This window comes from Chaetodon auriga, chromosome 8, assembly GCF_051107435.1.
Source record: "Chaetodon auriga isolate fChaAug3 chromosome 8, fChaAug3.hap1, whole genome shotgun sequence".
Classification (NCBI taxonomy): Eukaryota; Metazoa; Chordata; class Actinopteri; order Chaetodontiformes; family Chaetodontidae; genus Chaetodon; species Chaetodon auriga.
The window spans coordinates 251,110-276,106 of record NC_135081.1 but is presented as its reverse complement, the minus strand read 5'-3'; the positions used below and the strand labels follow the sequence as shown (position 1 = coordinate 276,106).

General features: G+C 39.4%; 1 protein-coding gene across 1 annotated transcript; it reads left to right on the top strand.

Moving 5' to 3' along the window:
* sacm1lb (SAC1 like phosphatidylinositide phosphatase b) lies at positions 1-24,484 on the top strand. The gene is made up of 20 exons (XM_076737249.1): positions 1-137; positions 2,921-3,018; positions 3,987-4,061; positions 4,136-4,263; positions 6,335-6,484; positions 6,801-6,860; positions 7,872-7,905; positions 8,612-8,713; positions 16,440-16,525; positions 16,997-17,083; positions 17,197-17,265; positions 17,724-17,803; positions 17,932-18,030; positions 18,128-18,266; positions 18,977-19,046; positions 19,199-19,271; positions 20,357-20,450; positions 21,738-21,830; positions 21,911-21,968; positions 22,179-24,484. The coding sequence occupies exons 1-20, from the start codon at positions 109-111 to the stop codon at positions 22,313-22,315; spliced, it is 1,761 nt and encodes a 586-aa protein (XP_076593364.1). The 5' UTR covers positions 1-108; the 3' UTR covers positions 22,316-24,484.
* Positions 24,485-24,997: the final 513 nt, after the last annotated feature.

Here is a 24,997-nt window from a genome sequence, read left to right as displayed (position 1 = left end):
GAGCGAGTGAATGAATTAGGACACAGCGAGAGTCTACTGTCTTCACAGCTGATGACGGAAGTAACCGGTGTGCCGTTGCCACGTCACTGAGGTCAAACGGGAGGAAAGATGGCGAGCACCTATGAGAATTTCAAATTGTAAGTGCTATGGATCAATATCGCAAAATCACATAGTTTTATTATATTTTCATACTGAATGTAATGTGATGAAACTGTGTTAGGACTTCATGTTGACTCGACAATAACGATAAGCCAGCTAATCACGTAAATTCTACCAGTCTGCGCAGGCATCGTGGAACTGGTCCTACAGCCAATGCCACATCTGATCTCAGATAAAGTTTCTTTACAAATGATCAGTTTTTATCTGGTTGAATTGAAAACACAAAACCGTTAACATAATCATTTACCAAGATTCCCGTGCTCCTGAGTAGAGATAGCTAGATTTGGTATTGACGCCGAGTTCAGGAAAGTTGTTTGTAGTGCTCAAAACTAACCAGCTGCTTCAAGTTAGCTCAGACAGAAAGGTATTTTCTGTCAGTTCTCAAACACGGTTGGTGCTCAGTGTTGTCTACCTCCAGATGTGTCATGATCTCCCTTCTCGTTGTAGTGCCATTATTACATTATAATTGCTTGGTTTCTATGAGTGTTGTTGATTGTGTGATGTTAGAAAAAATGCTGGTCGCTACAACTTAAGTAAGGAGGTTTTATTATTTATTATTGATTTTATTAACTGATTGACAATGTTGTGGCATGAACGTTACAGGAAGTAATGTTAATCAACCTTGCTCACTCACAGCTTATCACAATTTAGCTACTTATTCAAGCTCTCTGGTTACATGATATGTATGTCTACCATATTGCCCCATCAAATTATCCTCCCTCTAGATCACAGCCGCTCTAATAATCACACAAAGAAATATTTTCTGGGGGTAATTATGACAATGTTCCCTTAAGGTTCCCTGCTGGTAGCCTTTTAGGCAACCCTCACACAACATTTTAGGAATGTTGTGCAAATGTTTATGGTTAACGTGGCATTCCCTGAATGTTCTAATTTTTTTTTAAATGTTCCTCTGAGGTTCCCTACTGGTAGTTTTAGCTAACCCTCCCACAATTTTCAAAGAAAAATGTTTGTCAGAAAAACTTGCTGTTTTAACATCTAGAGAACTTTGGGGAGAGATGTTCAAGTAACCTTCCTGGAACATTCCGTTAACTTTGCCAGAATGTTCTGAGAACATAACAACAACATTTTGCAAGAACATGCCACTGGGGCAACTGTGGTTCAGGAGGTAGAGTGGTCAGGAGTGAGAGTGGTCGTCCACTCATAAGAAAGTTGCTGGTTCAATTCCCTGGCCTTGGCAGTCTACATATCAGAAATATCCTTGGGCAAGATACTGAAGTCCCAGATCAGTTCATCAGTGTGTGGGTGTCACCATTGTGTGAACTGGTGTTGTGTTGTCTGCTTTGTGCTATGGAAATATAGTCCATTTACGTTAGAAAAACTTACTGCTTTAATATCTAAAGAATCTTAAGGAGAAATGTCCAAGTAACCTCCCTTGAACATTCAGCTAACCTGGGAACGTAATAATTATGTTGATTTTATGTCAGAAAAGCTTGCCCTTTTAACATCTAGGGAATGTGGGGTAGGAATGTTCAATTAACGTTCCCTCAACCAAAAAATAATGTTCCCAGAACATTTTGAGAATCAGCTTTTGTGAGATGGGCCATTCCTTTCCGAGAGTAGGAGCAACAGCATGAAATTACTATATCTTCATTGAAAGAAGAGCAAATAACAGCGATGTTTTGCTCTTCTCCAGACTGGCTTTGGCAGGAGTTTAATTTTCAGCAATAAAAAGACCACCTCCCATGTCCAACTCAGTTCAATTCATTAATACCAAAGAACTGTTTAAAAGAATCAGATTGTTCTTGATTGTGACATCACTATTTACAAACAAAACTCTTTTACTGTATGCTCGTGACATGCTGAACATTAATTTGTTACTTTAGCACACACACCTTGAGGCATCATACACATCACGAACATAACATTTGCCAACTTAACAGATAGTACAGTAATCAACAGCTTAATTATCCTTTTTTTCAGGATAACAATAACATTCCAAATTCCTTCTGTTTAGGACCATGTACATTAGAGTTTCCTCTTGACCTCTTCAGCAGGATTTTACAAAGTTCCTCTTGCTTCCATAGTCATCATTTGCACTGTGGTTTCCACGGTGAGGCCGGACATGAGTTGTAGTCACCTAGAGAGGTCTTTGTTGTGGATTCCAATACCAGTCTGTCTTTGACATGTTCACTGTCCCCATATAATTCTAGTTGCTAAGTTCACAGAGTGCTCTGCCAAATAAGCTGCATCACTTTTCACAAGAGAATAGCTGGCTCTCTCATGTACAGTGTCCATGAAATTTAGCTAGCATTGTTTTGTAATTGTCCTCTTTCTCCTCCTCTCCAAATGTGAATGGGTTAAAAAAAAATTGGCGTAGAAGCCCATGGCATAAATAAGTGTGCTAACCTGGACCTTGGTGTCGTAGTTACCCAACTTAGCAGCCAGCCTGAACCGTGTGAATCCCGTATGAATCTCCAGGCAGGCAAGTTTCTGGGCAGCTCTAAGTTGTAGTTTTCGACTGAGCTAAAGCGCGGCATAGTGTTGGGCATCTCAGAATACTTCTGACACCATGTCAAATAAATGGCTGGCTGCAACCTCTTATTTGTACTCAGAATTAGTGGTTTTATTAACTTCATGAGAATGTTGTGGCATGAATATTACACAAAATGCTGCCAACCAGTTGTGCCCACTCACTTATTCTAACTCTCTGATTGCTTATGTGCTATGTCGCTCTCCCTATATTACCCAATGTCATGATAATTGGTGTTAGTCTTGAAATGTCTTGTCCCTGTTACACCAGGCGCACCACACCAGAGAAGTTTTACATAGAGGCTTCTGATGATGGCTCCATGGATGTCCTGGCTATTGACCGGCTGTCAGCAGAGATGACTCTCACAGGTAAGCACTGGTCAAGTGATTGGGGTCCTGTGCATATATAGCTGAATGAGAACACACTGATCAAATACAAAGACACTGCTCCATGCTCAATAGTGACTGTAGTAGTAGTCACCTCAACTGCATGTAAACAAACCATGGAAGTGCTTATGTTCCTCCTGTTGATGAAGAGCAGCACTACATACAGCAGCTAGACTGGATTAAGTTATTGGGAGGCCCAGGGGAAAATTAACTCCTGGGCCTCCATTAAGCACAAATTCTTCACATGTGCAACATGAACGGTATTTCTCTGGAATTTTACATCACCCCATGTTGTGTGTTACTTCGACCTGTGGCTCAATAAGGAATATGCAGCTTGTCATGAAAGAACAATTTCAGTTGAAACAATAAAGAAATGTCGTAAAAAGCTAATATGTGGCCTGCATTGCCCAGTTGGTAATCTACCATTGCATTTGCCTGATATCAGACAGAATTGTCAACTGTTTCTATCTGAAGAGTCAGTCAACTAAACTTGGACTAGGCGGGTTCAAATGTCTGTACCCAGCCATTGCACAGTAGTCCAATCACACATACACCCACATTCAGTCTCTCTCTCTAACTCCTGATCAGGGAGAGACAGCAGCTATGAGTTCCAGTTGTTGCAAAAGCCATCCATTGTGCATGTTTGCACAAAGTGTGATTGTCATAGTTATGATCAATTAGTAGCGTAAGTTCTTACTAAGGAAATATGTACTTTGCTATCTTTTCTCTGTTTCATATTATTTTTTTAGCTCATCTTAAAAAGACAGTTATAAGGCATCGCTTTATTCTCATGTACTTGGGATCAGTATATGTTTATGAAAAAAATAATTCAGAGTCATCAACAACAAAAGTCATGATTCATTGCAGCCCTAGTTCAGATGAGTCTACTGCTGTTTGTCTTCTAAATACACTCTCTATAACCATTGTTGTGTCCGTGCTATGGTCATCAGTGAGGAGAGACATCCCTGCGTCTGCTGAGACCAGGCCGATATGTGGACTCATGGGAACTATACGGTTGGTGGCAGGTAAGTTCAGTATGTAATACAGGTAGATTATGTTCTGCTGTGCATTCTCATCTTCAACCACCTGTTTGTGGTAGGCATGTACCTGGTTGTCATCACAAAGAAGAGGAAGGTGGGAGATTTGCTTAGCCATGCTGTGTGGAAGGCTCTGGACTTTGACATCATCTCATATAAGAAGACAATACTACACCTGACAGACAACCAGGTAGGATGTATTTTTATGGCATTACTCTTGATTGATTGAAGGGAGGCCTGAATGATAAAGTACCTGAACTACCATTCAAAAGTCCCTTGTGTGCATGGCCAGGAGTGCCTGTTGCGCTTGTAAGTGGACCTTTTGAATTAATTGAACATTATTTTACACACACACGTTTTGGTTTATAGGCTAATTAGTTTCTGTAATGATATGATAAAAACTGAATTCTGTAAATACATACATGCATTGTATCTCTTTGTGTGCTGAGATGCATGTTAATGGAGAAATGAGAGAAAATAAAGACATCATCTTATGAAGAAACACTTTTTTTTCATGGTTCTTTTGTCATTCAGACCAGCACTCATCTTATGTTTAATCAAGCTTTATCCTTTTTTGGATCTCCATTAGCTTCGACAAAGTGGTCGCTAGTTTCCCTTGGGTCCTCATCGACACAAAAAACAAAAGTTATGAGACCAAAAAGTACAGCGTAAACCAAGCATAACATAAAACAATCAGTAGTATATTAGAAACAAAACAAAATTGTCAAAAATGCACAGCACCAAAAAATAAACAATTGACTAAAAGGTGCCAAAACAGCTATAACACAAATAAGAACCATATCAAATTACTCAGTTTATGTTCAAGTGACTTCTTGAAGGAAAATCTGTTTTTGACAAGGTTGATATTAGGAAGCATGTTCCAGTCTGATAAGACTTAATTGATCCCACGCTGGAGAAATTCACTTGTTACAACAGAATAAAAAGGAGAAGTAGAAAAAAGAACAAATAGGCAATAAAAAAAGATACAAAATAAAATCAACTGCAGAGACTATGTATATTATATATAAAAAATATTGCCTTGTGAAATATGGCTCAGTTTCAGTTGATTTTGAATTGCACATGAATAATAAAAATACAGTGTCTCTAGACTGTAAAATTGTTCAAATTTGTCCTCTGTGTGTGTACATTTGTAAACCTGAATATCTCCCACTGACTGCATACTGCTGAATTAACTTGCTATCTACAGTGGACATTTAGGGCTTTTCAGTGATACCAAATGTGAAGGGGTGGGGGTATCCTGGCTTACTTTGGGCTTACTTACCAGGATAGTCATTTATGCAACTCACGCACATCAGTGCGTAAAGAACAATGAAGAAGTAATCTGGCAGCTCTGCTCTGTACAATGTAAGGTTTTTTTTTTTAGATATTTTTCAGCAGCTCCTGACCAGATGTTGTAGTCCAGGTGTGACAGAACAAGTGACCTGACAACATCAATCATAACAGAAGATGAAACATATGCTGATTTTTTCCTTGAAATTGCAATGCCCTCTCTCTTCTCGGAGACAATGTAATGAAAATGGTCAGACCAAGACAGTAAGTTATCTAACTTAACACCAAGTAATTTGATTTTAGTGACCTGCTGAACTTCTATCCCATCTATAGACAAGTTGAGTGCAGTGACATTAACCAGAACATTTTTACTACCCAATGCAATATATGTAGCTTGCCAGTGTTCAGTATGAATTTGTTAATTTTCTCCCATTTAGTAATGGTTTTGATCTCGACAGATTCTCTCAGCTCTGCTAAATTTGCTGACACACAAAACAGTCATTCTTATACAGATCTACATCTGCATCGTTAACAACATATGGTAAGTCATTCATAAAGACTGAAAATTAAAGTGGCCCCAAGTAGCTCCATTGTGGGACACCACAAGATATTTTTTTATTGTCAGAAAAGCTACAATTTGAAAATCACAATGTGGTCTGCAAGAGGTGAGTCTTCCTGGCTGTCCAGGCAAAAGCTAAAGGTGAAAACCCACAATATAACCAAGCTGGGTGTGTTCAGAGAATTGAGAAGACTAAGTCATCATTAGTCCCTCATGATGGTGGACTTCTTGGTCATTTGAGCACCAAGGAGCAAATACACATAAAATGAGATGCACCTATGTTTCTGCCAGAGTCACCTGAGGGTCCTGTCTACTGGCAGTAGCTTCTCTACTGGATGAATTCCACACTTTTGTCCTTCTCCAGTCAGTGTTTTCATTTCTCATCTCTGGTGCTTGATTTGTCTCGTTTCAGATGCAAGACAACAAGACTTTTCTGTCAATGATCAACAGCGTGCTTCAGACAGATGGCTTTTACTTTGCAACAGACTATGACCTGACCCACACTCTGCAACGCCTTGCCAACACCAGCCCTGAGTTTCAGGAGATGAGCCTATTGGAGAGGGTAAGATATACCTTACTGTGTATCCCACATATTATCCAGTCTCTCTATGGATTGATAGGTTCTCAGTAGCAACAACTGAATAACCAGTCAGAAATGTTGTTATCCAGAAAATAACAATTGAAACATTATTTTGATTGTTATGTACTAATGCATAAAAATGTCTTCTATCTCAATTAATGATTCCAAATGTACGGTTACTCATGTTTAGAAACATTTCTTTTTTTAGGTATGTTCCTTAGAGTCAGCCTTATCTCCACAACTGTGTCTGCCTGTTTTTTGGCTTTGTATTCACATGACGTACCTGTCCTTGTTGCAGGCAGATCAGCGTTTTGTCTGGAATGGTCACCTGTTGAGGGAATTTATTGCACAGCCAGAGGTAAGACGAAATTACTGTTGTCATGTTCAGCTGCCTTTACTACAGGAAGAAGGCTTGACTGCAATAGCTTGTGTTCAAACATCAGACTGCAGTAATAGTGCTAGAATTCACAACACCTATTGGTTTAGCTAGAAATTGATGGGGTAGAAGCCCCAAGAGCTTGCAGCAGGTATAACCCTGATTCCCAAAAAGTTTAGACACTGTGTAAACCATAAATGTAACAGACTGTGATACTTACTTATTATGAATTTGATCCCAGCAACAGGGCAGCAAACAACTAAGAAAGTTGTGGAATGCTCAAACAGGTGTTTTGGAACATTCCACAGGTAAGCAGGTTAACTGGGTAATAAGTACCAGGTGATATTATCATGATTAGGTATGAATGTGGCATCCCTCAAAGTCTCTGTTGTTCACAAGCAAGGATGGGTCAAGGTTCACCACTCAACATGATTGCATAAAGGATAGTCCTGCATGAGCTTGGGAACTACATGGGCTGCTCAACACAGTTCGTTTGCAAATGATTGCATTCTGTATGCACACCATCCCAGTTTTTTTGGAATCAGGGTTGTACAAGCAGGTCCTAATGGGTCAGTCTGCTTCAAATTAGTTCCTGAAACACCCTCCCCCCAGAGTTTGAACTTTAAAAAAATCTGACAATCAGACTTGCTGTCTGCAGTGACTGGCTAGGTATGGGTAGATGTGAAAGTAGGTGGAGTTTGAACTGCTCTGTCAAGCTGTCTTTTTTGATTCATCAAGAATACTGTGAAAGAGATCTTAAGATTGCTTGTCTAACCCTGGTTTGTGATTTGGTATCATGAGTAGAGTATGTGCTTCTCAGAAACTGGGTGGGGCTTATTTGATTTTGTGACATCTGATTCTATTCAGAGAACCAAGTTTACATAGGCAACCTTAAGTTTTATTTCAGAAGTATTATACACAGAACGATAGTAACAAGCATGACAGTAAAGCATTTTACTGTAAGTATCGTCTAACGCTGCTCTCATCTTACAGTTACACAAGTTTGTGTATCCTGTTGTTCATGGCTGTATCCTTTTTTGTTGTTGACTGCCACAGTTTACTCCTCTTCTCATAAATGTAAAATGGGCAATACTGTTTATTGAATGAGTGTGAGACCTTTCAGGTTGGCTGTGACTCAGGAGGTAGAGTGGTTGTCCACTAATTACAAGGTTGGTGGTTTCACTTCTTTCATACAGTCTACATCTCAAAGTGTTCCTGGGCAAGATAATGAATCCCAAATTGGGGTGCCACAGCTGTGTGAGCGGGCATGAATGGGTGTCGCTCCTGATGAGCAGGTGGCACCTTGCATGGTAGCCTCTGCCACAAGTGTCACGGGTGTGAATGCTGACTTATGTTGTAAAGTGCTTTAAGTGCTCTGTAAGTGCTATATAAATGCGGTCCATTTGCCCTCTCATCATCATTGGAGTGATTTCAAGCTTTTATGGCTTAATTTTAGATTTATGACTAAACTGTTCCATGTGCTGTATACTGTTGAATGTGTTTATTGAAGAGATCTAGTTCTAGAAATCAAAACTGGAACTAAAAGACAATACAGTTCCTAAAAAGGTGCTATAGTATTAAAAAAGAGCTTCTGAAACTGATCCAACAAAAATGTTGAATCAGTAAGCATCAGGTTTTCTTCTTTACATGTGTTTATCTTTTAATGTGTATGGTGCTGACTCCTTACTATTCTGTGTCACTACTGTTGGTTTCTTAACACATCTGTTGACTAGTCATGACCATGAAGTCAAGTTGCATCAATGGAAAGGTGTTTGAGTGGAGTATTATCTCCAGGAGGAGCTGCTTTAGAGCCGGAGTCCGCTACTATGTCCGAGGTAACACCACTGTCCACTCCACTGACACCTCATTTCCACTGGATGTGGCTGTGTCACATTCCAGATTCTCTACGTTTCTGTCACAGTTCTGATGTATTTCTGAAGTGAACTGTCTTCTGTGTGTTCTTCAGCACATATTTCCAAAATTGTTTAGTAATAATTTGCCAACATTTTTTTTTTCACTTAAATTTTATTGCATGTTCAATAAGGAGGAACAACACACACAATAGCACAGTCCCACAACATCGTTGCCTAGCAGTCCCACAACATCGTTGCCTAGCACCATGAAATCCGGAATATTCAAATGCTAAACAATCTGTATTGCAGGTTATAGACAGAGGTTCTTCATACAGTACTAAGTAGCTTCCCAGAGGGCTTCCATGACCACACATACCACATTGGGAAGTAAATGGCACTTTAAAAATAAATAAAGACTGAGGAGAGGGAAATCACCAACACACTCTGAATTCCAACCAGTGTCTGGTCCATTTTGTCCATCTTACGATGTATAAATCATATTTTAATCTCATGAGGAAAGTCAGTCTTTCCATCTCCTGTAATTCTTTCATGATTTCAAGCCAATCATCTATTGTTGGTGGATCAATCTGTAACAATTTACAAGTGATTGCTTTTTTGGCTGCCTTCCTAAAATATGTTGCATGATTCTCCAACTACTTTCCCAAAATAATTATCTTTGGGCAGCTCCAAAAAATGTGATGGTGATCTTCCTCATAATCCCCGTAATTTCTCCAACAAATATAGCATGATGATGACAAATATGACTTCATTTCAGGAGTGATTAAAAAAAACGAATAAGGTTCTTCGACCAAAATTCCCACCAATACATAGAGCGAAATGCAGAAAAAATAGTTTCACACATGTTCTCCCATTGTGAACCTTTTTTCGTTTATTTCTGCCTCCCATCTGTCCTTAATATAGTTTCTGGTAATTCCCCTATCTTGTGTAATTCCCCGGTAAAGCTGAAATGAAAATTTTAATGATGAAAGCCAAAATGCTCCAAGACTAAAAACAGATAATCCCAACTGACACGGTCAAAAGTTTCTCAATGTCTAAACTAACACTGCATTTGTTTTTGTTTTCCTGATGTTGTGTATTAAATGGAGAATGTCTAATATTATCTTGGGTTTAGCGTCCTCAGACAAATCTGGTTTGATCAGTATCAGTTAATTCTGGAATAAAAGAATCTAGTCTTCTGGACATTATAGACACATACAATTTATAAGCCTGATATAAAATTGAACTTTATATGAACTAATTAACATTTTATTCTTGCCCTCTTTTGGAATGACAGTAATAACGGCTTAATTCCACAAAGTTGGAGCTGACATATTCTCAAGAGTCCAGTTAAAGGAATTAAGTACTGTAAATACTTCTTATGCCACTCAGCTGGTAATCCATCACTTCCTGGTGTTTTATTATTTTTTTATTTATTCAATGCACTCGTCAATTCTTTTTTGTGATCAACGTTTTTTGTGTTTGGGGGTGCTGTTGAGCATCGAGCATGTACGACGTGTCTCCCCACTGCTCTGTGGATTTGCGATATTTAATACTTTCCAACACAGTTTTTTCTTCGCTTTTTCGCTGGTATCTTGTAGGATAGTGTGTTCAGACCACTGTATGCTACTTTTTTTTTTTTGCACATTTTAAGCACGAATGGCGACTTCAAGCGTGAAAACAGACTAGGGACGTTCAGACCGCTCTAAAGCCTCACACCCTGCTGAGCCGGCCAGGCCACCGAAGGAAGCGGATGAGTCTGGAGCCGCCTCCAATTTGGAACAACTACAAGCTATGCTGGACCTACTGAAAGGGGAAATCTGTACTAAGATTGACTGGTTATCTTCTGACTTGCGGTCCGATATTTCTTCGGTAAGGGAGGAATTGAGACACATTGAACCTCTGCAACAGAAACTCAGCTTACATGACCAGACCATCACTGAGCTGGAGCACACATCCCTGGATCATAGTGACCCGCTAACTACACTGGAAACTACGGTCTCTATACTCCAAAAGCAGGTGAAACTGCTGACTGACAAATGTGAGGGCTTGGAAGGGAGAGCAAGGAGAAATAATATACGGCTAGTTGGAGTACCAGAGGGAGCCGAGGGAGCACAACCGACTGAATTTGTGTCTCAACTACTGAAAGACATTCTTGATTTGGAGGAGAAACCCCTACTCCACCGTGCACATCTCACTCTTCGGCGCAAACCCAAGGAAGGTGAGCAGCCCCAGCCCCTTGTCATTAGAGTACACTTTTTTCATGTGAGGAATGACATTCTTCGCTGGAGAGACCTCTGGAGTCCCCCCCCCCCCATGCATTGGTCACTAAAAAATGTGCTGTCTTCCTGGAAGTTAAGCGCCAGTTATGCTCATGCCCCGGTGTCAGGTTTGGCCTGAGATTTCCTGCAATCCTCATGATCATGCTACCCGGTGGAGCCACACACACATTTGAAGACCCAGCAGCCACGATGGACTTTGTGAAAGCAAATGTAAAATCCGTGGTGTCTTCTGAAGCCTCAATCTAAAGACGATTTAAAAAGGTATTTGAACTGATTAACTGGCCATTTAAGTAGCTGTTTGTTTAGCTGCGCTCCATAAGAAGCACATTTGTACGGTTTTGTTCATGCTATTGCTGTGTTGTTTATCCGCTTGCTAGTTTAGTATTGCAAATCTGGGAGATGTTGGAGGTGTGACGGAGTATGTTAGGATGTTTTTGTGACATTGTGGGTTTAGCATGCATCCAGTTCCGAGTGACGCTTCAGCTTGGGGGTGGGGGGCGGGAGAAGGTTGTTTATGTTTAATGTTTTGTTAAGCTTGGTCACCCGTTTTCTTAATTATACTTTGGTTATCGTTACACATTCACTTACTATATTGCAGAAACTTTTTTTCATTTTCCTGAAATATGTCCCACCATAGTTCTTCACAGCAACCTGGGAGTGTACTCAAATTTGTTAGTTGGAACTGTAAAGGTATAAATCATCCTATTAAACTCAGTAAGGTCCTTCATCACCTCCAACAGCTAGGTGCCGGCATCCTTCAAGAGACTCATTTAAAATCCTCAAGTCAGCCTCTCCTACAAAGGAGATGGGTTAGCCAGGTATATCAGTCCACTTATCAACAGAGGTGTGGCAATATTGATTCATAAATCTGTTAACCTGAACCTATCTTAATGTCCGATCATGCTCCAGTTTCTTTGAGTTGCACATAAAGGATTGGGATAACTCACGCCCCCCCGGCGTCTTAACGTGCGCTTATTGTCAAATGAGCATTTTGTCAAATTTTTTTCCAACCAAATTGAATTTTTCCTTGCTGTTAACAGGACCCCAGGGGTTTTGGCCTCTCTTCTTTGGGAAACTTTGAAGGCTTATATACGTGATGAGATTATTTCATATAGTAGCTTTGAGGATAAAAAGAGGAAAAAAGATTACAGGAAATTAGACAATGCATTCTTCAGCTTGATTACATTTATGCCTCCTCCCCATCTCCAAACATATACAAAGAGCGCCTCTCCCTACAAGCTGAATTTGATGTTCTTTCTACTAATCAACTATTACTTAAAGCTAAACATTTTCACTACAAGTATAGGGACAAAGCAAGTAAATTGTTAGCCCATCACCTGAGGCAGACTTCCATGTCTCATCAGATTCAACAAATTCGAACTCCTTCTGGTATAACATCTGACCTTAGGAAAATCAATGATCAGTTCAAACAGTTTTACACCTTGTTATATTCCTCTGAAATTAATTCAGATTATCCTGCTTTTGATAGCTTCTTTGAGTTATTGAACATAACTAAAGCTGATCCAGACTCTGTTAAAAGACTTGAGGAACCAGTTACTGGAGATGAGCTTAAGGGGGGCGATATTCTCCATGCAATCTGGAAAGTGCCCAGGGCCTGATTTCCAGTTGCATTTTATAAGAAATTCTTTGATAAATTAACACCTCTTTTGATTGACATGTTTAAGGAATCTTTCAGCTCCTCTGAATTACCTCCAACACTTAATCATGCCTCTATATCGTTGATTTGAAGAAAAATAAAGATCCACTTCTCTGCTCTAGTTACCGCCCCATAAGTCTCTTATCAGTTGATGTAAAAATCTTGTCCAAATTATTAGCCATGCGGTTGGAGACAGTACTGCCTACTATTATTTCCCCTGTTCAAACTGGGTTCATCTGAAATAGACACTCTTTTTCTAATCGGGTTTTCTACTCTTCTCCAATGTCTTCAGTTCGGACCAATAATGTTTACTCAGTATACTTCCCTTTGCATCCCTCCACCCGTCAGGGCTGCCACTTGAGCCTGCTGTTATTCGCTATATGCGAAGGTCAGCTCCTTCCATAACCGGTATAATCAGAAATGGAATTGAACATAGAGTCTCCCTTTATGCGGTGACCTGTTGTTATATGTCTCCAACCTCTCGGCTTCGGTCCCAGCAGCTCTGTTGTATTTCAGGGTATAAACTTAATTTGGACAAGAGTGAGATATTCCCTTTAAATGATACGGCCCGTAACTCAGTACAGGACTTCCCATTTACACATGTCCTGTTGAGTTTTTCATATCTTGGTATTCATGCTGGAGGAAAGTTTGAGGACCTGTTCAAGTTAAATTTTGCCGCCGGTACTGGCTCAAATACAGGAAGATCTTCGACGGTGGTCACTACTGCCTTTGTCTCTTATAGCTTGAGTAAATTCTGTAAAGATGAATGTCCTCCCCAAGCTATCATATCTCTTCCAATGTATACCTATTTTCCTTCGTCAGTCCTTCTTTTAGTAAATTAGATAGTCTAGTTTCTGAATTTATTTGGAATAAGAAAGTTCCCCGATTACTTAGGGAACTGTTGCAGAGGTCGAGGTCACTTGGCTTTGCCTAATTTCAGATTTTATTGCTGGGCTGTGAACCTGAGGATAATCCAGTTTTGGATTCAATATGAGAAATTACCCGGGTCGTCAGCATGGTTAAAAATGGAAGCACTTTCCTCTAAACCGGCTTCGCTGACAGCTCTTCTTCACTGTTCATTTAGCCTTTCTTTGTCTCCCTACACTGATGATATTTTGGTTAAATCCACTTTAAGAATTTGGAAACAGTTTAGACGCCACTTGGCCTCTAGACCTTTTTTCTTAGCTCCTGTATCTGCCAACCCTATGTTTCATCCATCTTTGATTGATGGAGCATTTTCTCTCTGGTCAAATTCAGGTATATAAGACGCTTAGTGACCTATATATTGAAAATGTATTCGGATCCTTCCAGCAGCTGTGTGACAAGTTCTCATTACCAAATTCACAGTTTTTTAGGTATCTGCAGATCCGCAGTTTTGTTCGCAATCTTAATTCCTACTTTCCAGGTCTTCCTGAGGCCTCACCATTTGAGTCTTTTCTATCTCCTCCCTCTTCTGCTAAGGGTGTGGTGTCACATTTATATAACCTTATTATCTCATTGTGCCCAGTTTCTCTATGCCGGCTAAGAACTCAGGGGGAAGACGACGTGGGGGAGATTTCTGAGGAGCAGTGGGGTCTGATTTTGCGTCGGGTTCACACCTCATCTATCTGCACGAGACATGGTCTGACCCAATGTAAAATTCTGCATTGCATACACTTCACCAAAGTCAGGCTGTCTAAGATTTATGATGATGTTGATCCCATGTGTGACAGATGTCGTCAGGCACCTGTATATCCATATGTTGTGGTCGTGCCCCTCATTACACACTTATTGGTTGGAACTTTTTAATTCCATTTCAATATGTATCATAACTCCATTTGAACCAACAGTACTATCTGCACTGTTTGGGGTTTTGCCCCCTAATCTATCTATTCCAAAATACAAAACGGAATTTGTGGCATTTGTTACTCTATTGGCCCAGCGTCTAATACACACACACACACACACACACACACTCTCTCTCTTCTTGGATCAAAGATATACTCAATTTTGTCAAAGTGGAGAAAATACGGTGTGCAATAAATGGTTCGCTTGCTAAATTTTCTAAAGCTTGGGGACCTTTCTTTGCACATGTGGACAGTTTGGTGTTTCCTACTATCCCAGAGTGACTGCTGCATCTGTATACCTTTTGTTTATTTATCCACCGCTGGCAGTGTGAAAATGTTATTTATTTATATAAGGTCTTTTTTTACTGGGTGGGTGTATGTCTGTCCTTGAGTAACTTTGGATGACCAACGTGTATGTTCTGCTATTTTGTTTTTGCATTTTGTGTATTATGACATTGTTCAAGTATTTTCTCTTGGATCTACTTGTACAGGTCCAGATTTTATGCTAACTTGTTTTATACGGTGGCTGGTTTCCTTTGTCACCATTGGTCAGTTGGTGATCTTCTTGCATGGTTTTTTTTTTTTTTTTTTAGTAGGGATTTTTTTTTAAGGAGGATACCCCAGGTGAACACGGGGAGAACATGCAAACTCCACACACTCTCAAACAGCAGGCACCGAAGGCATGGTGGAGGACATGCCCCCGGGAATCGAACCTGGCACCTTCTAGCTGTGAGGTGACAGTGTTGCCACCGTGCCACCGTTACCACCGCTCCTGGTCTGCCGCGGAGCAAGGATGATCAGGATGGGTTAAACGTGGAGGACAAATTTCACCAATTGCATGGCGTGTGCATGTATGTTGTGTGACAAATAAAGGGGATTGTCCCTCTGATTCTTCTTCTTCTTCTTCTTCTTCTTCTTCTTTATCTTGTAACTACCTGTCTACTTGTTATCGTGTCTTAAAATTCAATAAACAAATCTGTGAAAGAAAAAAACATTTTTTGTGTTTTATAAACATTTGAAAGCTCATTTACAATCTGGATTTCAAAAACATTGGGACACGGTGTAAAACTTGAATACAAACAGAATGCAGTCATTTGCAAGTGAACTGTGTTTACATACAGCATTTTTCCAAACTCTTCCTGAGACCATATAAACAATCATGTGTTTCACAAAGTGGTGAACCTTGCCCCATCATTACTTGTGAACGACTGGACCTTTGGAGGATGCCCCTTTCATACCCAGTCATAATACTATCACGTGTTAAACTTTTTAACTGCGAAATGTTACTAACTGTTGTTGAATGTGCCGCAACTTTCCCAGTCTCTCGTTGCCCCTGTCCCAATGTGTTTGAAACATGTTGCTGGCATCAAATTCAGAATAAGCCTATATTTACAAAAATCAATGAATGAACATTAAATATATTGGTTTTGTGTTGTTTTCATCAGTGTACATCAAAAACGATTAACCAAATTCTGTTTAATTACGTTTCACATAGTGTCCTGACTTTTTTGGAATCAGGGTTCTATGACAGGAAAAAGTAATTATGCTGTATGTGTGGACAGACAAAACCAGTAACGAATTAAATGGGTCATTACATATTAGTTTCATGTCAATTGTTTGGAAATATAGGCATTTATATGCATATGTTCAAGTGAATTTCATTTTACTTGCTCCAGCGCAAATTTGCTAATCAAACATAATTACTGGACATCAATTTGAAAGTGCTTCCAAATTCAACTGGACTTGCTTGTGGTCCAGTGTTGTAGAATGACAAGCAAGTCCAGTTGCCTTCTGAAGCACTTAGAAGTATCGTGACCTGGATAAATGAGAATCTTCACAGACCTAGTGGACATTAAGTAAATGAAAAGCCAATTGTCTCTGCATTACTGGGGTTTTGATGCCATTAGACGTCTAACTTCTTTGGCTCTTTGTGTTTTTGTCTGTAGGTATTGATTCAGAAGGACATGCTGCTAACTATGTGGAAACAGAACAGATAGTGCAACACAACTGTGCCAAGGCTTCATTTGTTCAGGTGACCCAAAACAAAAATGCAACAGGGCAGATTTAGTCATTTGGACTGGTCATAAGGAAGAATTGAATGATCATTCAAACAATAATTCAGTGGACGAACAGCAGGTCCAGAATTCTCAACTAATTTCTGCTATGCTGGTGCCATGTCAACTTTGACACCATCACATCATGATACCATACACTGTCAGTACTATAAGCATGTCTTCAGTGTGCAAGTGTGTATGTTCATATTCCTCAAAAATTAGTTTTCGAAGAATATAAATAGTTCTGTCTTCCTTCCAGCACAGATTCCACACAGTCCACATTTCTGTTGTGGCCTAGTGGTACATGAGTCTGAGAGGTGGCTCAAAGGGGTGCTGTAAACCCACTGCATATTGGGGCCTTGATAGTTTTGTATAAGTTGTAATGGAGGAATGAGTTTATGAAAGCAATATGATGATATATTGATGCATTATGCCCTTTTTCTTTGTAGACAAGAGGCTCCATCCCCGTGTACTGGTCCCAAAGGCCCAATCTCAAGTACAAGCCAAAACCACAGATCAGTAAAACAGTCAACCATGTAAGATGCCTTTACACTTACTTTAGGCAAAACAATGCACTCTGTGCATTTTTAACCTTATTTATCTTAATTTCTCATGCAGTTTTCCCTCTTCTCTCTGTTTATCTCTTTAGTTGGATGGATTCCAGAGACACTTTGACTCACAAATTATTCTCTATGGGAGACAAGGCATTTTGAACTTGGTAAAATGAAAAAATGTGCAATCACATTTGTATTAATTTATTTTTATGAAATCAATGTGCCAGCTGGATATTGATCTCACGTCTTCAACCTATGATATGACCCTGACTAGAAAGAAGCAGTCAAAGGAAATGATACTATGAAAATGATCAGCAGATTATTAACCATGGTGCCTCACGTTAAAAGAAGTTCCTCAAAATACAAAATGGGACATAAATGTCTGTGTAAAAAAACTGCCATAAAAATACTCTTTTGATATCGTTTTCCACTTTCACTGAGTTTAATGTTAGTACCAAATATTAATTTATTTTCATATTTTTTTACCCTTTAAATGCCAGTTTGTTTACATTATTCTGTTTATTTTTAATGAAAACAAAAAATGAATTACTTTCCATAAATAAAATGTTTGTTTGCATTATTTTTAGATAAGAACAGAGTTCTTGTTATCTTTTTTTCACAGATCAACCAAAAGGGTTCAGAAAAGCCACTGGAGCTGGCATTTGACAAGATGGTGACCAGCTTGGGTAATGGCATGATCAAGTAAGATTACCACCAGTTCTGCCTTTTTCCCCTCATATGTGGCTGGGTTCTTTTAGTACCTCATATTAACTCCACCTCAAATTTGATTGAGGTCATTGTACTTCCGATAAATGCTTGCTTTTTTGCAGGTACATAGCCTTTGACTTCCATAAAGAGTGCAGTCGGATGAGGTGGCATCGACTGCAGATCTTATTGGACATAGTTGCTGAAATGCAAGATGAATATGGGTTAGTGTACCTTTTGCATTGTATGTGAGCTGATATACCACCAGCTAGATGTCTATGTACTCTACATCAGAAGATAATGATGTGAATGTGGGTTCAGATATTTCCTGGTGGACGCAGATGGGAAGGTGCTGTTGAACCAGGAGGGGACGTTTCGGAGCAACTGCATGGACTGTCTGGACCGTACTAATGTTATCCAGAGCCTGCTGGCCCGACGCTCGCTGCAGTCCCAGCTACAGGTAGGATCCCGCAATCAAACAGGAGTTGGACATAATAATAAAAACAATTGCACATCGAAAACAGTGGCTATGCTCACCTTGAATTCATGTTGGTCATAATGGATTCCATTGTATCCACCATGTCCACACATAGCTTGAGGCATTGACAGCATGAATACAGAGGTGGAGTTTTCCCTGTATTAGGCTCAGTGATAAATTCAACATAAGCTCTGATTCAGTTAGTACAACAGCAAGTCATGTCATACTCACCTCTCTGCTGCTTTCTGTGTATTTTGGACTTTTTTTCAACCAGTGTTGAACTCCTGTCAATAAATGTGCACGTTCCAGATGTTTCATATTAAAAGCCTACCAGGAAAGGGAGAAATTGTGCACCTCAGGCCACTTGAAAGCTTTTAATGCTATCTTTTCAGAAGTGTTGAGTGAAGGACAACAGTATTTCTGTTAAAACATAAAGGCAGAGCAGAAGACAGGTGAGTGTCACATGACTCTTTTATTGCACTGACTGACACAATTCATGCTGTGGACATGGACATTATAGTGAATTTATCAAGATAACAGGTAAACCTAGAGGAAGTGTTGAGTAAAAGCAGATCAGAAAACACAGAGACTTCTTACAACAATCTAATAAAATATGATGCCTATGACAAATGAGTCAAAGGGTTAATTCTGAATTTTCCTCTCAACTCAAATGTGTTTGTGTCTGCCTGCAGAGGATGGGAGTCCTTTCCATGGGCCAGCAGATTGAAGAGCAAGCAGACTTTGAGAAGATATATAAGAATGGTGGGCTCTCCCAGACACAACAGTGGCTTCACTAGTTTCCTTTGAAGTAATCACCTGGCGTGCCTCCATTTAAGGTCATATTTGATAATATGATCTGTTTTCTCTATTTCTCTTTCTGTTTTTTGTCTCCTGCCCTACTTGTTTACATGTAGCTTGGGCAGACAATGCTGATGCCTGTGCCAAGCAGTATGCTGGTACTGGTGCACTGAAGACTGACTTCACCAGGTTAGTTTTCACACAGCAAACAGCCAATATTCAACTAAACACATGCTAACAACCCGCAAATGACAAAGGAACAGTCTTAGAAGGAAGATGTTGGCTTGTCTACTAATCTGTCCATTTGTTCCTCTCCCTTTGATCCAGAATCATACATTTTAACAAATAATGTCCAAATTTCTTTAAAATCTGCTCAGCATGGTTCCAAGAAGATGAATCTTGAACTGTCCTCTAGTTTTACATCAGGAAAAACAAAAGATATACCAAAATCTGTTGGGGATTTGTTCCCAGTATGATAGTCACACTAAATGGCGATTTCATGATCAAGTCAAGTATCAGTTACTTGGTTCCACTTGGTTCCATTCCCTTGAAAGAGAAGCAAGCTGCAGTGTGAAATTAGAATAGAATTACAGCAAGTCTACAGAGAAGGGTCATTAGTCTGAATAAATGCCATTGCTGACTATGAGCATAGAGTTCACATGCAAAAAGAAAGTTCATGAAATGTCCAAAATAGAGAGGCTTTATTCTCTGGGAAGCATGGATATCCTCAGTAAATGTAGTGAGTTAGATTTAGATATTTTTGTATATTAAAGTGAGCAAGGGTAAATTTAAGACTTAGACTTTACTGTATTGATCCCAATTGGGAAATTCTTTTGTTGCAGCAGCAGGTTAAACATACACATAAACATAAAACATATACAATAAAGAAGAGTAAGGATGAGAATAAAACTGAGAAAAGAATGTTCTAAAAATATAACTAAGTATATAAATATAGAATAGCAGCGATTCTTAAAATATAACTAAGTGTAAAAAAAAAACTCTAAAAAATACAACTAAATATATAGCTAAGTATATAAACAGTGAATAATAGCAAATATTAAAAATACTAAGTATAACTAAGTATATAGTCATATGATATGCATTATAATACATATATAACAACACATTATAATACATATTATATAATATGATAAAATACAATGATAAATGGTGATGCTAGAGGAAAGGTCAGGGGTCACCAAAATAGATTCAGATTCATCCTCTGAAGACATGTGACTTTCTATATGTTGTTGAACTACTTATTGATCTTTCAGAACAGGGAAGAGGACTCAGTGGGGGCTGCTGATGGACGGCTGGAACTCCATGATCCGATATTACAAAAACAATTTCTCTGATGGTTTTCGACAGGTGGGTACAAAAATTTGTAGATTCGAGTGCTACAGTATCAGTGTGGATCAGTGATCAGTGTTTTACAGTACAGTAATGAGTTTTACAGTATCTATCACATACAATACAGTGAATATAGAAAGTATTGGAGGCGTCTGCTGGATTAAATTTAGTGCACAGTGAAATAATCCAGCAGCCACAGCCACAGCAGGAGTGTGGCTGTGGATACTTTACAAAATATAACTAAACAATAGAAGTATCAACAATGCATGATGACATTTGTAGAGGGGCTAGACGGCACTAAAAATGGAGAGTGCATATTTGAGGTCGGTGCTCAGATCCTTTCTGCAGCAACCTTGCAGAGCTGCTTCCTGATTCAACTTTGACCAACCATACTTTTTGTGTGTGCATGCAGTTTTTCAGTGAACTGCACAATTTTGCTGAACGTTTCAGGTGTATCCACTTTTCTTTTTGTTCCCAAATAATATTCTGTATATCTAGCAGTGCTGGCCATAAATTCTTTAGGTTGCAGTAACATTTTAATAATGTTATTGTTGAGATCTGGGATGCAGCAGAACTACAAAATCAGACTTGTAAAGGCTAAAGCCATTCTGTATGAAAGGACAGTGCCCATGTGGGTGGCCATTTAAAGTACATGAACACCTGGTAAATGTTGAGTATTAATTTCAGTTTCAATTTCATTAATTTGGTGTGATGCACTAAGTTCACATGTAAACCTGTCAGTTATATTCAGTCATAGTCTGCTATAGAATCAAAGGAGAATTGTCCATGAATTATAATGACCACGATTCTTGAGATCTGTCTTGTGCTGACAAAATGTAGAGACAAAATTGCAATTACAATTACAACACCAATGACACAGCATCGGGGGCAGTTTTGGGGCTCAGTATCTTGTCCAAGGTTATTTCGGCATGTGGACTGCTGAGGCCAGGGATCGAACCACCGACCTCCTGACTGGTGGTTGACCACTCTACCCCTTGAGCCACAGCCGCCCCAAATGAATGGATGTGGATGAATTGCAAAAAATGAAATGTAAAAAATATTGATGAAAGAACTACTTAAAAAAAAATAACTTACCCTGCCTTAAACAGCCTTAACCCAATTGACACTTTGTCAGAACCCATCATGTAGCAAGACTCAATCATCAGAAATATTTACAATCACAGGGCAGCTAAGTAGTTAATTCTTGGTATTTAGAGATGCACTAAAATGCAAAAACACCAGACAACAATTCAGAAAATCATAACTGTTGAGATAGTAGGAGACAGTTGGTCTGTTTCAATACAGGACTCCATTGATCTGTTCCTGGGGAATTATGCTGTGGATGAAGCTGATTGGACCACCCCATTGCGTGATCCCAAAGACTGGAAGTTTCTGACGGTAAGAAGGGCTCAGGGAGATAATTTGAGTTTTTCTTCTTTGAGAGTCTATAATGTGACAGGTCTTTTTTCCTTTTCTAGTTGCCTATTATCATGGTGGTAGCTTTCTCCATGTGTATCATCTGCCTGCTAATGGCTGGTAAGACAAACTGCAAAAACTTTGATTCACAGGAATTTTCATACCCACAAACATAACAGTATATTTATATTGAGATTAATTCATATCATGCTCAAAAAAAATCATGCACCTATTGCTATTTTTTGGAAGTTCCCCCAATATTTTGGCAGATGATGCAAAATTTGTTTTATATATCCTCCACTGACTTAGTATGACCTGTTGTTCCCTTAGGTGACACGTGGACTGAAACTCTGGCCTATGTTCTGTTCTGGGGAACAGCCAGTGTGGTCACAGGTGGTGTCATCCTCTTCAATGGGCTGGACTTTGTAGATGCTCCCAAGCTGGTACAGAAGGAGAAGCTGGACTGAATATGTGTGTGTGGAAAGCAGCTTTTCCCTGGCGAGCTCACTGCCTCATCATCTAGCTCTTCATCACTTTACTCCCAGCATCCGCATCAGCAGGCCTGGAGCCTTTACTAATATGGGGTGAAGTGGAGGAGGGTGGTGGGCACCAGTGTCGGCCTCATGTACTACAACAGTGGAAAGACAGAGACTGGGAGTGCATGGGCCTGCTGCTATCCACACTGTAGTGACAGTCATGTGGACAGGACTGTCTGTCCGCAGAATTTACTGGACAGTGAAACTTTGGAGTTTGTTCATACTGAATGTCATTCTTTCTGATTTCAAAGGAATGCTTTGGGACCTAAATAAAATTACAGTTTGTCCCACTGTACACAGCTGTAAATGAATTATTGTATGTATTGTGAATTTGTGCATTACCTTTTTCTTTTTGCTGTGACCAATATTTACCTATGTACAAATGCTCTGTCCCAGGTTAAATGCTGCTGTTTCGAAGTCTGCCCTCTCAAGACCAGTAATGAATCCATAAGGCTGTCCTGTTCAAAAGGCCTTAAGAAGTCCAGCCTTCTGTTGCTACAATTTAAATTACACAGCCAATGTATCAGTGAAAATCCTCAGACTCCTAATTGTTTGCAGTATTTAGAACTTGTTGAATGGTAAATTAGTGCAGTCTTTCTACATTCACATAGTGGAGAAATATGTCAGTGTTTGTGATAAGGTGCTCAGCACTTTAGACATTAATACAATCCCGTTTCTAAAAAAGTTGGGACACTTTGTAAAATGAAAATAGAAATAGAATGTGATGATTTGCAAAACACTGAAACCCCATATTAAAAATACCACAAAGACAACATATCAAATGTTGAGAATGAGAAATGTCATTCAACTGTGTGCTGATAACAAGCCAGATGGTCCCTCTCTACTTTAGCCCGGAGGATGCATCCATCCTCCAGAGAAGGGACCAGAGAAGGCGTTTGTAGGTCTGGTTTATATACGGTTTCCTCTTGGCATGCTAGAGTTTGAACTTGCACTTGTGTGGATGCAGCGACAAACTGTGTTGTGGTTTTTGGAGGTGTTCCTGAGCCCATGCAGTGAAGTCGACTACAGAATTGTGTCTGTTTTTAATGCAGTGCCATCTGAGGGCCCAAAGATCACGGGCATCCAATATTGGTTTTTGACCTTGTCTGTTGCATACACAGGTTTCTGTAGATAGAATCTTTTAATGACATTATATATTGTAGACAATGAAATCCCCAAATTCTTTGCAATTTTACAGTGAGAAACATTGTTCTTAAATTGTTGCACTGTTTGTCAGTGCTGTCTGTCAGAGTGGTGAACACCTCCCCATCTTTAATTGAGAAAGACTCAGCCTTCCTGGGATTCTCATTTGATACCCAATCGTGTTCTTGACCTGTTGTCAGTTAACCTAATTCAATGTGAGATGTTCCACCAGGTGTTTTAGCATTTCACAACTTTTCTAGTCATTTGTTGCCACTGTCCCAACTTTTTTGAAATGCGATGCTGCGATGCGATGCTTTTCAAAAACCAATGAAATTTCTCATTTTCAACAATTGATATGTTTTCTTTGTGCTGTTTTCAGTTAAATATGGCTTTTCAGTGTTCAGTTTTCAGTGTGCAAATCACCCCATTCTGTTTCTATTTACGTTTTACACAGTATCCCAACTTGGACACAGGGTTGTACACAGTAAAAATCATCATATGAAGTTGATCAATGAAAAAGACGCTGCAGAATGTAAATACTGCTGTAGAACTAAGCATAAACTCCATAATTTGTTCCTGCTAGTACCCTGTTGAGTACTCCATAAGAAATTGAAGCGTTTGGATATATTGACATGTAACATTTTTTGCCAGTCAATGATGAGTTCAAGTGTATCATTACAACTGACTGTAAATGTAGGTTTTATGGAACTGACATGTAGTTTAAACCTTTTAATTTACCACAAGAAATAATTTGCGTGCTGAAATCTCATACTCTGTTTGCTTAATTATTGCTATCAAATCAGTAATTTGTGAACAGGAATAAACAGAACATAATATTAAACAGTATGGTTTAACATGATCAACAGAAAGGAGTGTCAAAGACATCATTGTTTAAGATGCAAAATCTGAAGCACTATAACTGCAGCATTAGGAACTGAGATCATGGTTTGTTTCAACGTAAGAGGAACACCCAGAGCATTAGTGGTAAGACTTCCTCTTTAATGTGGCTCAAAGATTTGTGCTCTTTAGTGATCCTGGCAACTGTGGTCCTTGGGGAAGTTGTTCCTGGTATTCCAGTATCCTTGTTATTTTTAGAACCTTTTGTTGAGTGGGTCAAAGCTACCTTCACTGAATCAGGGAGAGCCAGACCCCTTCTTGAAGCCAGGCACTGAGGGGAGCTTGGCCATTTGTTGGCCTACCGTACATCCATGGCACAAAGTCAGAGTGACAGGAAAGAGTGACATATGGCATAATACTTGAAGGACTTAACCTAACTTCTTTCTTGGCGAAAAAAGAGCTTGTAGTCCCAGTGGAAGCTCTGTGTCCTTTTTTGGCAGAAATCATTGAGCCAGCCAAAAAGCACAAGTGACAAGGTGTCAGGGTTGGATAAGAGTCGCCTTGAGATACTGGAAGGTTCTAGATATTGTTTAGCTGTCTTGTTTGACACACCTCTGTAATGGCATGGTGGCA